Source organism: Centrocercus urophasianus, unplaced genomic scaffold (assembly GCF_019232065.1).
Source record: "Centrocercus urophasianus isolate 14NV4802_14NV808 unplaced genomic scaffold, USGS_Curo_1.0 seq_43, whole genome shotgun sequence".
Classification (NCBI taxonomy): domain Eukaryota; kingdom Metazoa; phylum Chordata; class Aves; order Galliformes; family Phasianidae; genus Centrocercus; species Centrocercus urophasianus.
In genome coordinates, this window is record NW_024885011.1 from 3,182,708 (window position 1) to 3,195,821 (window position 13,114).

The following is a 13,114-nucleotide window of genomic DNA, read 5'->3' on the forward strand; positions in this document are numbered from 1 at the left end:
GAACACAGATGGTCATGGAGATTAAAACATACAGAGAATTAACAGCCCCGTGCAAATGAGCTTCTTCATCCAGCCCAGTGCTGCCAGGTGGCACGAAGAGCAGCACTGGGATACAACCACCACGGTTTGCTGAGCTGCAGTCACAGCCCCATATCAAGCAACACGAGGCCAGGGAGCAGAGTTTGTAGGGGAAGGGAGGTGCAAACTGCCAGAGCCAGGCAATGCAGCAACCACGTCTGCCTCAGCCTGGCTCCAGTCGGTGTTCTTAAGGGACAGCTTTCAGAGTCAGCATCTGAATTTGTGCAGATTCATGGGGATGACTCAGGACGGGCGCTCAGCTGCTCAACACAAACTCCTCCTGCAGGGAGGAAGCTGCCCTGAACTTCTGAAATGCCAACAAGCAGCTGAACCCATCCACAAGGATGTCTGGAGGGAAGACACAGAAATCCAAGCCCTTAAAGGCTGGTGCTGCCTGGCAAGCAGTAAAACCATCGCTGCATCCTCCCTGTTGTGCTGCTTACCAGGCTGCCAAATCTCAGCACGTGCTCAGCAGACCACCAAGTGCTGACTTCACTCCTTGCTCCTCCAGCAAGGCTTTCCCAGGACCTGCAGGGAAATGCAAGTTCCTTAGTCACCTATTTACAAACAGCAGCAGAGAACACTTTAATAGGATTCATTAATTTAATTGAATGCTGCAAAGGATGTCAGTGACTTTGTGTTTGCAAAGGGCTTTAGGATGAGCAAAGGGAAGAGTAAGAGAGAGCTCCCTAAAATGCAAAGAGCTCCCTAAAATGCTTCAGAGGGGGAGAGTTGGGGCTTGATTTTAAAATGGTGAGCCCCAATGGCAGGCGTTGGAACTGGATGATCTGATTCTAGGAAGCCCAAGGCTCAGCATCCTCCAGGCATGTTTTCCCAGCTGCCTCTAAAACACTGAGGAGGAGGCAGAAAACTCCAGCACTGCAAATCCAAGCTCCCTTCCAACCTCTCCTTCTCCCAAAAGCCACAAATGAGAGGCAGTTTTACAGCTCTGCCTTTTGAATGGCTCACGTGAAGCTTAGGCAGCACAAAGCCTCTTCTACCTGCCCCGCCGTGCTCCTGGGCACACACGTGGAGTGGGAGCCCAGATGGTGCACGTGCTGCTCCTGGTGCTCTGCACACACGCCTGATTTTCCAGGCTTCTCCCCAGGGGCAGCAGGAGGGCCTGCAGACAAACCACGCTAATTGGATCGACCAAGAGCCCTATAAAGCAGGGAGCAGCTGCTCAGAACCTCTTCTGAACAGCAAAAACAGTTTCATCTCAGGAGCAGGCATGCATTAAACACCATAAAACATCCTTTTCTTTTCACTGTGCAGAGTGCAATCCCTGTCCCCCCCCAAATAAAATAATCAGATCCACGGATCCAACCAGGAAGTTCAACAACTTGGAGCAATGACAACAGCAGGAGGATTTTCCAGGCCTTCCAGCTTGTTTTGCAAGCCCTGTGTTATGTAAACCACTGCCCTGCCCATCGTGGCATGGGGCTGGAGCCAGCTGGCAGCCACCACTGCAGGTTGGGTGCAAATTCCTTCCCAGGCACCTTCCGCCATGGCTCCCAGCACGCAGCAGAGCGCGCTTCGCACTTCACATGTAATTGTTCAGCAATTAATCATCTTCCCAAGGTTTGAGGTTTTCCAGGATTCCAACCTGTCCCAGCACCAGGTACCAAACCGCTGCCCCAAGCAGAGCCTACCTGCTGCCTGATGGCACCTCCCATGCACTGAGCTATTCCCTACAGCCTGTAACCAACCTCTAGCTTTGCTGCTGGAGGGGCGAGCAGTTCTTGCTGCACACACACCTCCAGCGCACAGCACAGGGCGCATTCAGCACCCGCCATGAGCAGCTGGAAAAATGCCCCAGGGAAGAGGGCTGGGAGCTGCCATCGGTGTCCCAACACAGCGCACACAGCCGAGCCCCTTTGCATCCTAATTGAGACCTAACAAAAGGCAGAGTTACCGCGGGTCGGCAGGAGAGCAGGCGTGCGGGGCAGCTCCCAGAACTCCAGACCCCGTTGCTCGGGCAGAGCCAGCGAACGCCGATCCTCTGTTCATCAGCAGCCTCTAGTGGAAAGAAGCACGCAGCCCACTTCGTGCAGCCCCCACAGAGCCCAGCTCGGGGTGACAGCCCTGATGGTCGGCGGGTGCAACACCCCGACTGCCACGGAGCAGCCGTCCGTCCCCACGGCCCCGCGCTGCTCCTGGCTGCAGCACCAGCCTGACTCAGCCTCACCAAACACGAGCCAACCCCAAACCTTCAGCTGCCGCAGCCCAAAGAAAGAAGCCAAAACGCTGCCCTGCACCAAAGCACAGAGCTGCACTCCAACAGGACCAGGGGGTACGGCTGCAAACAAAGAGCAGAACCTCTGTCACACGGGCGAGGAACGCTGCAACTCCACCCAGAGGGCGGCTGCCTCTCACCCACCCCCCAGCAGTGGGGCCAGGTGATGCTGCACTGCAGACAGCTCCACCGCCGCTGCAGATGAGGCGGCACTTTGCAGCTCGGCGATGCCAAAGCCTCTCAAGGCCCGGAGCTGCTCTTAAAGGAGAGGCGAAGCAAAGCACACAGCGCGGGGAACACCTCGAGCACAGCCTTGAGGACGCAGCTCAACCAACGGAGGAACTTTTTGCTGTCGCTCTGCTCCCATCATGCCCCACTCTGAGTGTGAAATGCAAAGGACTGCGGAGCTGAGCAGGGAACGCATGTGAGCGGGCTCAGGGAGCGGCTGCACACCTCAATCCGAACCCCACCTGTGCACGGAGGGGCTGCAGACCCACAGCACGCGTGGGGCAGAGGCTGCGGGATTAAGCAGAGCTGGGAACCTCAATCCTGTGACACCTGAAACTCTGGCACGGTTGCAAGTTACTCCCACGGCCAACCCGATTACCGTGCAGAAGGAGGGCATGCAGGGCAGCAGCACCGAGCCCGGCTCTCGGAACACATCAGTGCCATTCTTAGAGCTGCAGGGCTGGGGAGGCTCCGGGGAGCAGCCAGTAAAAACCTCACTTGCCTCGATGCAGCCCCTCGCTGCAGGGAAGCTGAGGTTTGAGGCGCTGCTGAACATCCCCTGCCCTCTGACTGCTCACATCACCCGGCCCCGCTGCTCCCCCACCTCCCAGCGCCCGCTCAGTTCATTTTCCCCAAGCAAAAGCCTCGGGTAAATCAATCCCCAGCGAGGCGGCAGCTTCCGCGCCGAGCCAAAGGCGCAGCCCTGCACTGCAACGCCGACCTAAAGATAGCGACCGTCCCCTGCGACTCTGGCTCAGAGCCCACCGGGACACGGGGAACCAGAACCCCCCGGTTCGGAGGAGCGGATGGGATCAGCCCGGGACGGACAGGGAATTACGGGATGAGTCTGAAGGGCTGCTGGGGACGTTCGGTCCCCTCTGCAATATTAGCAGAAAGCGGAGGGCAACGAGGGGAGAACGATGGGCCGGGAACAGCGCGGATTGAGGGCCGAGCGGCACCGCGGCCCGGGAAGCGACGGGAGGAGGCGGCTGTGCCGCTGCCTTTGGGAACCGCCTGGGAGGGCACGGGGAGCGACTTCGACGGAGGGGAAGAGCGGCGGGCCGAGCAATGCCCTAACGCCTCCGGGACAGCTACCGGGGAGAGATGGGGACACGGCAAGGAGCAGCCCCCGCTATACACCGCATGGGAACACCGAACCCCGGCGAGCCCGGAACGGGCAACCCGCAGCCCGGACACCGCGGCCCGACCAGAGAACGGGGCCACTGCGCGGCAGCTCCGAGCGCGGCAGCTCCGAGCGCCGCAGCTGAGAACCCGCCGAGCAGCAGCAGCGCGCAGCAGCCCCGCAACAGCAACAAACGGGAGCCGGGACCGCAGCGCCCGCGCCCCCCCGCAGCACGCGCCGCGACCACCCGCACGCGCCGCTCTCACCGGGTCGCTCCGCGCCGCTTCCACCTGCGCCGCCGGCCCCGCCCCCTGTGACGTCACGCGCACCACCCCCGCGCCGCCGGCCACGCCCACTCCGCTCCGGCCCCGCCCACCGGCACGGCGTTACGGGGGGGGAGGGGCCGGCGGCGGCGCTGCAGTGGGCGGGGCGGGCAGGTGGGGCGTGACGTCACGAGGCGGCGGGCGGGAAATCTACCCGCGGGGTTCGGGGTCGCGCCTTTTAGCTCCGTGACGTCACCGCACCATAGAAGGAGCGGGGACCCCTTACCCCCATACACGCACCGTGCTGTCCGTCTCCACGCACGGCGGACCCCGCGCTGCCAAACGACCCCGCGGTGCCGGTGGGGCTGCGGGCGCTGATAAGGACACACCCAGGGCTATCGCAACCGCACACGCGGCCGCCGCTGATACTGGAGGGACGGTGCCGTTCCTCCCCACACCCCCCTACGGCCCCCGGCTGTTTGCGTGAGGGCCGCGTAAGCCGCTAAGCTGCCGCAGAGCCTCTCGTGCTGCGCGCTGTTATCGCACAGCTGCTGCCGGCTTTGTCGGTAAGCGGGCGTTCGGCGCTGCCGGGCTGCAAAGCGCCCGCGGGACGCCGCAGCCCATCCCCAATGCGGGACGGGGAGCCCTTGGAAACCCCTCCCTGCCGGCCCTGCAAAGGCAGTAAAAAATAAAGAGATTTATTGGTGTGAAGTGCAACCTCAGCTGAGTTTGGTGCTCGGAATACAAAAAAAGCTCAGAACTGAGCTGGAGGGCAAAGTGGAGAATCTACAACATGGAATCGCCCCGAGTGGGGTTAGGATACAAAACCTGCACAAATGCCTTTAAAAAATATAAAACAACATCAGAAACCATCGCATCAGTTATTTCAGTTTGCACTGACGATATGCAGCAGGCTGAAGGGTCACAGGATGGGAGCAGGAGGGGGCTGAGATGGGGGCTGCGTTTTGCAGCCTGGCGGGAGGAATGCAACAAGGGCTGCAAAGGGAGAACAGCTGCTGTGGGTTTGGATCGGCCCGGACCCACAGCTTTGCTTTGGAATGGGAGCAGGGACGGGGAAGGGCTCAGCACTGCAGGGTGGCCCATAATCCTGCTGGGCTGCAGCAGTGGGGATAAAGAGAGGGTGGGGAGGATGGAAGGCACGAAGTCAGGCCTTTCCCTGTGTGTTTCTACTGAAATCAGCAGAAGCAAATGCATGAGGCTGCTGAGAACCCTGCTGGCTGTGGGCTCACGAGTGGCTGTCCTGGATCCTCGGTGCCATGGGACAGCCCAGCCGGGGGACCCCAGCTCCAAGGGCTCTCCCTGTCATTGCCCAACTTCAGAGCAGATCTGTTCCCCTTTTGGAGCTCTGAGTTCTTTACTCCTCCAGCTCCTGACCCCGCTGTGTGCGCATGAGCCAGAGCTCCTGCAGAGCTGCTTCTGAAGGGACTGCAGAGGGGACAGCAGGACGTGGTCATTGCACTGTCAACTGCCATGAGGAGACCTGCTATGCCCCACTGCAGAAATGCTCCTTGGGGCTGAAGGAGGAAACTACACCTGTCTGGATCTTCTCCTCTCTGAAAGAACCTCCCAGGCTCTGAAGGAGAGCAGTGCTCCTGCAATAACACCCCACAGCCTCCTCGTGCCTCTGGCTTTGCTGCCATCCTCACTGCACAACAAGGCTAAAAGGAATTTAACCGTAAAAAGAAAAGACAGCCTTCAGCTGCGCAGAGAACGGGGCATCCTGGCGTCTCCAGGAGCAAAGAGCTGCTGTTGGAAAGCATGAGGCAGGGCGAAGGGTGGGCATGGGGATGAGGGGAGCTTTTGCTGACCCGTTGAATCTAATTAACCAAACATAATTAAAAGGTTCAGTGGGACCTCAGCGTGGGGCCTCAGCATTTTCCTCCCTGAGCCGCTTTGCAGCAGCGCACATCAGAGCCCCGTGCTGCTGGCCATGGGCTGGGAATGCCAGCTGGCTCTGACCTCCTGGGTTTCCCCAGTCCCATTCTCTGGCTGCACGGTGTGGCAGCTGAATGGCACAGGGTGCTGCGCCCACTGCGCTCCCTCTGGAGCCAGGCTGGAGCCAAATGGCTTTAGTCCACTCTCCCAGCCAGTTTATGGGAGAACAGATTAAGGTGGCAGCTCAAGCTTGCTCCCAGCTCCTCTGCTGAGCTCTGCACAGATGTGTGCTGTCAGCCAGATGGGGCTGATCCCTCATCCGCTGTTATTAACAAGGCCACCAGGACCATAGGAGGCGAACGGCGCCGTGGTGAAGAACGAAGCCCCTCACAGAGCAGGGAGAGGCGGCGATGCCCCGGAATGCAGCCATGAGAACATTGCAGAGCCCTTGTTTCACCCTGTCCTGTGGGTCTGGCACACAGAGAGCTACTGCCTGTCTGTTTTGACGTGGTCCCCAATCATCCTCCTATGGTAGGTGGCCAGGAAGATGTCGTTGTCCCGGGGGCAGTCATAGTGGCAGGAGCACGCCTTGATGAACATCATCTTCCTACGGAAGGAATCCCCCTCGGGGCAGCGGAATTCCACCTCAGCAGTGCTGGTGATGTATGGGGTGCAGCAGCGCCCGTCCGCACAGCTGCCACAGAACTTGGGCCTGTAGGAACGGGTGCTGCTGCAGCCTGAGAACTCGAAGAGGAGACGCTGGCGGGGCTTTGGGGCGCGCACACACTTCTTTCCCTTCTAGGGAGAGAACAGCAGCAAACAGGTCAACAAGAATGTGACAGTCAGACCAAAGCTCACCCGGGCTGTGCACCGTCCGTGGAATCACTGAGGTTGCAAAGGACCTCTAGGATCATCAAGTCTAACCCCAACCCACCCCACCATGCCCACTAAACCCTCAGTGCCACATCTCCATGGTTCTGTAACACCTCCAGGGACGCTGACCCCACCAGTTCCCTGCCACTGCACTCCCACTCTTCTAGAGAACAAATATTTCCTAATATTCAATCTGAACCACCGCTGTGCAGGAAGGCACAGAGAGAGACTGGAAGCACAGAGCAAATCCTAAGCCCTTAAATACAAGCACCTCTGCGCCGAGCCCCACCTTGGCTTTCTCCCAGGGGAAGTCACAGGGCCGCACCATGCAGAGCCGCGTCTCCTTTTCCAGGTGGCACTGGGGGTTGTTGTTGGTGACCCGGGCAGAGATGCCCATGCCGCAGCTCTTGGAGCACGCGCTCCACTCGGTGGTCTGCACCAAGCAGTTCTCCTGCAGGTTGTTCAGCTCTGGCTTGGGATCCTCCCTGAAAACTGAGCCGAGAGGAAGAGACAAGAAGGTCAGGTACCCCATGGAGCCCTGGGCAGCTCGATCCGGTGGGAGGCAAAGCTGGGGGTCTTTAAGGTCCCTTCCAACCCAACATTGTGTGGTTCCACGCTTTTGTGATCTTTGTAATTCTATAAACTGTTCTGTAATTCTGACGGTTCGATTTCAGCTCTTACGGGCTGCTCCGAGACCCGGCTTTGCTTCTGCTGTTCTGATGCCTGCAAGGAACTCACACGAGGGTGCCGCAGTGGCCACCCACCCCCAGCAAACACCCAACACCCCTGCAGGATGCTGAGCAGGACACAGTTCATCCCCCTGCACCAAGCGAGAGCCACCAGCTGTAAATGAAGCGACCGCAGGCAGTCAGGATCTGCTCCATCCCCCAGCAAACCGCTCCGTCCGCCCATCTCTCACCTGCCATGACAGTTTCTAAGCGCTCCTCCTGGCCACCCTCCTCACAGACCCACTCCTCACAGCACTTGTTGTGGATCTTCACCCTCCGTGGGTGGGGGCAGTCAGGGGACGGCAGGCGCAGGTCGGCTGAGCACAGCGGGATGCAGCCGATGGCCCCATCCAGGCAGATGCACTGCAGCTTGCAGCTGGGCTGGAAGCTCTCCCCGTTGTGATACACCTTGCCCAGCAGGTCACAGGTTGCACCCTCGCGAGCTGAGGAAGGAGGAGAAGGAGGTGTGGGAGCAGCAGCGATGCTCTAAGGTCCCGTCCTGCACACAGCTCTGCTCCTGGCTGTTCTTAAGAGACCAAAAGGCAACGTTCTCCTAAGAGCAGCTGCTTCCCCACGTCTCCAGGTGGGCTACAAAAGGAAAACAATGCGCTGAGTTTATGACCTTCAGGGCTCTGCTGTGATCATCCCCTCTGATGACCATCTTCCTTCCTGCCGCAGCGTTTCCAGCTCTTTGTTTGCTCTCATCTCTGTGTCTCTCATCTTCAGGCCTCCTCCAAGCTTTTCACTCCTTCCCAATCAAAATTAAAGGTGCAAAAAAGGAAAGGCAGCAACATTTAACCCATAGCAACAGCGTTAACGGCACTCACACGTTCTTACATTTGTACCAGCCCATTTTTTTCCCCTGTTTCACAGGCAAAGCCCATTTCGTGAATGCTTTCACTGAGAAATGGCTGAAGCATTTTAGTCTGAAATAGTTTTGCACCTCTCTGCTCTTCCTGCTCCCATCACATCCTTCCTATCCGGGTACCCACAACACTTCTGGAATTCCCCACCCCCCAAGAGAATGGATGGGACAGAAGCACCACCTGAGGACATCGTATCCCAGACCCTCATATTCTGGGAGATGTTCTGCTCCACATTCAGCTGCCATTTTCGCCATGACAATCTCAACTTCTCATTTAAAGGCAGGAAGGAGCGCTGTGGCCTTCAGACCATGGGTCTGATTTCCTACACAGCAGAGAGCTGGGACCGTCACTCCAAAATCTGTGCTGCAAATCCACACCTCACAGTGATTACAGAGCATTTTCTTTTAGGAAGATGTCCAGTATTCATATAAAGTCTTAGAGATGGAGACTTCTCCACATTCCCACGTAAACTATCCTAATGACTTCATTACCCTCAATCCAAATGATTTTACTGCTATAAACATCTCATTTCCAGCCTTAATTGGGCAGCATGCATCTTACACCCCCTGGACATTATCGTATCACTGACCCCATTTAGCATCACTCAGCAGCATGAGTGCCTACAGAAAGCACTGGGAAGCTGCTGTGTGTTCTCAAGATGATGATTGCCCCATCCATCCCTGGAGGTGTTAAAGGCCAGGTTGGATGGGGCCCTGGGCAGCCTGGGCTGGTATTGAATGTGGAGTTTGGTGGCCCTGTTGGCAGGGGGTTGGAGATTCGCCATCCTTGGGGTCCCTTCCAACCCGGGCCGTTCTGTGATTCTGTGTGATTCTGCGACCAAGGGGAGGAAAATTAAGCAGAGAATTTATCAGTATCTCAAAAGAGTGAAGGAAACATGTTCTACATGTTCAATCCATTCAATTCAGGTTGAAAAGCAGCACCAGCTCTAACTGAGAGAGGACAGGTCTGCGTTTGCATTTACCTGGCTCAGCAGCTCTCATGCCCTGTGCATACACAGACTATTGGCTCATCTGTTTGCACCCAAGTGCTAAAGCCAGAATTACGCCGTGCCTCCTGCGGGGAAGCAGTGGAGCACAAAATGCCAAATTCCAGCACAAGGCAGTGAGGGTTGGGTGAGGCTCTGCGTGCAGCAGCACTTCTCAGTGAAGTGAATATTTCCCCTGCAGGGCTGCAGGCATTCCCACCCGCATCGCAGGCATAAAGAGAAAAGCACGCAGGGACAGAAGGCATGGCTCTCTCACCTAAGCAGATCCCGCTGCCTCTGTGGATGTTGGAGAAGTCACAGTAGAGTCCCTTGTGGTGGTCACAGGGTTTCTGCAGGGAGCACAGCTCGCCCAGCTGCCTGGCGCACACCTTGCAGCAGCCGCAGGCGTCCAACACGTGGCTGGTGCCAGCAGGACACTGCAGGGGCTGGGAAGGACACTGACACGGGTACGTGCAGCCCTGGGCTCCTACCTGCAGGGCAGAGAAGCCACAGAGAAACTGAGTGTGCCACAGTGCAGCCAGAGGAATGAAAACATCCGCCTGGTTCGGGGCATCCCGTCGTCCGCACAGCCAACAGATGGGACGGAGCTTCGTCCCCCGCCTGCACACAGCTCCGCACACGCAGCTCCCAGCACCAGGTTTGTCTTCTGCATAAACACAGCTGGAGCTCAGAGGAAGAAGACGCAGAACCGACAGCACAGGCAGCAGCCTGGAGCCCCACAGACAGCTCAGCCTCCCCTCTGGAGGCAAGAACACAGCAATCACGAGCAGCAAGCGATTGGCAGCACTGCTTGCAAGAAAGCATCGTTAGACCCCTGCCAGGGAAGAAAGCAGCAGGGCACACACATGGGATGCAGCCAAAGCCAGCAGTGCTGTGGCTGAGGAGCTGCGTCCGCTGCGCCTCGAGCTGCCCCTGTTCTGCCCATAGAGGCCAGCTCTGCCCTCCCCTTTTCACAGAGCTGTGCCACCCTGGGCACCTGGTGAGCTCCAGCTGGAACTCAGCACAGCTTTATGTCCCACTGCCCTGCCTGTGAACAGCTTCCTTGGATGCTCTGCTCCTTACCAGTAATGGCAGTAAAGCATCAAATACAGTGACAATGCAGCAGCAATGTCCTGCTGGTTTCCGTGCATGAGATGTTATTTAACCGTAGGTGAGTGGATGGGGGGGATGAGATGGTAGAAGGGGCAAAGCATTCCTAGCACAGGGCCTGTGTTAAGCTGCACTGAAAGAAACGATGACAAACAGCTTTTTCCAGCACAGCATCAGCCACAGGCCATGTAAAGAAACACCCAAAATATCTCTCCTACTGCAAACCAAACCAAAACAACCTCTTTCTGCACAACAGAGAACCCAAGGGAATTAAAGCCAGCTGAGTTTTCCTTCTTGCCATCATGAATCACTGTTGGTGCTGTTTGTTTCCTTAAGAACTCACCTCAGAATGCATCCAGCTGCTGTCAGCACAACAGCCAGGCTCAGACCCCGGACTCATTTCCCTCATCCATGTGCAAAAGCCCCAGCTCTTCCACGTTTGCAGTGCTCTTCTCATCTTTTAGAGGTTTTCCCATCTGTCAGCTCCTTCTCCCACCCAGTCCTCCTGGCCCAGGTTGTGCTGAGTCTCCTGGCTGCTGCTTTGCCAAGCAAAGTCACTCGTGGCTTTTTGTATCTCCTGCTCCTCACTCACATTAAAATCTTCCCTGTCAACCATTAAAAACACAAAGGCAGCATTTCTCCCCCATGGACCCAGCTGCAGAGGGGTTCTGCATAGGCCCAGCACTTGGTTCCCCTCTGCTGAAGGGTCTGTCCTTAAAATCACCCTTTTAACATCACTGATCCCAACTACAGATTCACTACAGCTTTGTTCTTCTTTCCGCTAAGAGTGCATTGCTGTGAACTTCAGGAGCAGCAGAACCAGCATAACAGAGCGAGGTGAAGATTTGGGGAAGTGAGTGCCCAAACCTGGCATGCTGATGCTCCCTGCTCCTGCCTAGCTCTGCTGGCAGCTCCCATTGAGCTGGAGAAAGAGGCAAGATGTGCTCCCTGCTTTGCATGCACCCAAAACCTCTCCCTCTGCGCCCTCTGAAGGTGTGAGGATGGGATGTGGGCTCACACTGCAGCAGCTCTGCAGCTCCTGGTCAGTTTGCAGTGTAGGGAGCCAGCATGGCAATGCCTTTACAATAGGCTTGGGCTCAGCCCTGCACTCAAAGAGCTGGGGAAGGAGTGCCTGGGAGCTGGGGTGGCTGTTTGCTTTGGGAGCCAGGGGTTAATTCAGTAAGCACAGAATTGGTTCTGTTCCACGCTCCAAGACTGGCAGAATATGAAGCAGCCAGAACACGGCTATTCCCACACTGCAAACAGCCAATTACTGTGGGTAATTCCTGCTCTCCTCCCATCGCAGCGCTTGGGGCACCATCCAACAGCTGCAGCTCTGCCTCACAGCTTGTCCCAAAGAGCAGCAGAGCTGAGCACCCTGCATGGCCGAGGTGCAGCAGTGCTGTGCTGTGTGCATAAAGCATCCAAAGTGCCATTGCCCAGGCAGCAGGTTTGAGGACAAAGACGACATCCCTGGTCACTATGGAGCAGCACAGCGACAGGGTTTGCCATCGTTTGTAGGATGGCTATGATAGCACCAATGCTGAGGCAGGGAAAGGAACAGCAACCACTCCAAAGCCCAGAAATAACCCTCAGATCTCAGCCGGGTGCACAGGGCGCTGTGCTCAGCAGGAAAGGGGACAGAGCACGCTTGTGAGCGCTGCCAGCAGCAATGGAACCTGATCAGAAGCTTATTGCACCTATCAACACAAACAGGCACTCAAAGCAGCCAACCCAACTTCTTCACCGACCCAAAAGACACTGCAATTAGATCGCGTGCTAACAAGCACATTAATTATGCAGCAGGGTTTCCTCTCATACCAGCGCTGTGTTGCACACAAACGTCCCAAGCAGAACCAGCTGCTCTGTGCGTGCACTTGGACACAGAACAGACCCAGAGCCCTGCAGGGTCCCTCCTCCTCGGGTCACTACTCCAGGAGCAAATGGATTTTCGGGGCAGGAGGATGATGATGGTAATGATGTGGGCTGTGAAACCCAGTCCTCGCAGTGCTGCAAACCCAGCGATGTCACCTCTTGATCCTCTTCCAAAGCAGGGCTGGCTCTTAGCTCAGCAAAGTGAGCTCTGCTACCCTCAGGCATTCTGCACGGTGCAGCTCTGTGTGCACAGGGCTCTGCCTGCATTCCCACTGCTCCAGGCAGGCGGTGGTGGACAGACATCCCCAAAGCATCGCATGCACCGAAGCAAGAAGCTGCAGCACACAGAGAGCAATCAGCCGTACATACATACATACCCAGGCAGGGGCGAGGAGCAGAAGAAGCAGAGTGTGGGCAGCTGTCCCTGTGCTGCCAGACATCCCGAGTGAGGGAAGGGAGGCACTCAGCCCGCTGACCCACGCACTGCCTTCTTCTACAGGATTGCTCGTCTCTCTTCGGAGAAAGTTGCTCATCAGCTTCTCCTTAAATAGCCTCTCGGAGGGGGCGTGCCTGCCCTTGAGTGACAACGTGCAGAGCAGCCCCAGATGGGTGCAAGAGGAATGCCCAGATTCCGGGCAAGGCGAACAGATTCCTGTGGCCCTGGCAGCTGCGAGCCTGCAGGTCGGTTTTGTTCTGCGTGGGGAAATCAAATCCCAGTCAAAGCAAGATTATTAGTTTTTAATTCTTCCCTCTAACACCAAAAGTATGAAGCCTGGGTCGGCTTTCCCTGCTTACATCCATTCCTTTTTGGCTGCAGGAGCCGAGGACTTGAAGAAGCACAGATACAAAGACT

At 57.0% G+C, this 13,114-nt stretch overlaps 2 protein-coding genes across 5 annotated transcripts in view; both read right to left on the reverse strand.

Moving 5' to 3' along the window:
* EPB41 (erythrocyte membrane protein band 4.1) overlaps positions 1-3,968 on the reverse strand; it is a 73,973-nt gene extending 70,005 nt beyond the window's left edge. Inside the window, exon 1 of one of the 2 annotated variants that reach the window (XM_042833935.1) lies at positions 3,932-3,968. The gene's annotated coding sequence lies outside the window, so the exon portion shown is untranslated. The remainder of the gene's footprint in view (positions 1-3,931) is intronic. The other variant, XM_042833928.1, reaches the window with a different exon arrangement.
* A 637-nt stretch (positions 3,969-4,605) lies between these two features.
* Positions 4,606-12,844, reverse strand: LOC122168623 (CCN family member 2-like). Of its 3 annotated transcripts, XM_042834117.1 has the most exons (6): positions 12,639-12,671; positions 10,730-10,991; positions 9,554-9,767; positions 7,617-7,868; positions 6,987-7,189; positions 4,606-6,622 (listed from the first exon to the last, which is right to left on the reverse strand). In XM_042834117.1, the coding sequence occupies exons 2-6, from the start codon at positions 10,841-10,843 to the stop codon at positions 6,311-6,313; spliced, it is 1,095 nt and encodes a 364-aa protein (XP_042690051.1). In that variant the 5' UTR covers positions 10,844-10,991; positions 12,639-12,671; the 3' UTR covers positions 4,606-6,310. The 3 variants fall into 3 exon arrangements, with proteins under 3 accessions (XP_042690051.1, XP_042690050.1, XP_042690048.1); XM_042834116.1 differs by lacking the exon at positions 10,730-10,991 and having other exon boundaries at positions 7,023-7,189; positions 12,639-12,844; XM_042834114.1 differs by lacking the exon at positions 10,730-10,991 and having other exon boundaries at positions 12,639-12,843.
* Positions 12,845-13,114: the final 270 nt, after the last annotated feature.

Excerpts from the sequence above, each read along its gene's own strand:
- LOC122168623 (XM_042834114.1), bottom strand. The coding sequence starts at position 12,794 with ATGAGCAACTTTCTCCGAAGAGAGACGAGCAATCCTGTAGAAGAAGGC. Across the intron at positions 9,768-12,638 it reads TGCTCCTCGCCCCTGCCTGG|GTAGGAGCCCAGGGCTGCAC; the intron begins GTATGTATGTAT and ends TCTGCCCTGCAG. Across the intron at positions 7,190-7,616 it reads CTTAGAAACTGTCATGGCAG|TTTTCAGGGAGGATCCCAAG; the intron begins GTGAGAGATGGG and ends CTCTCGGCTCAG.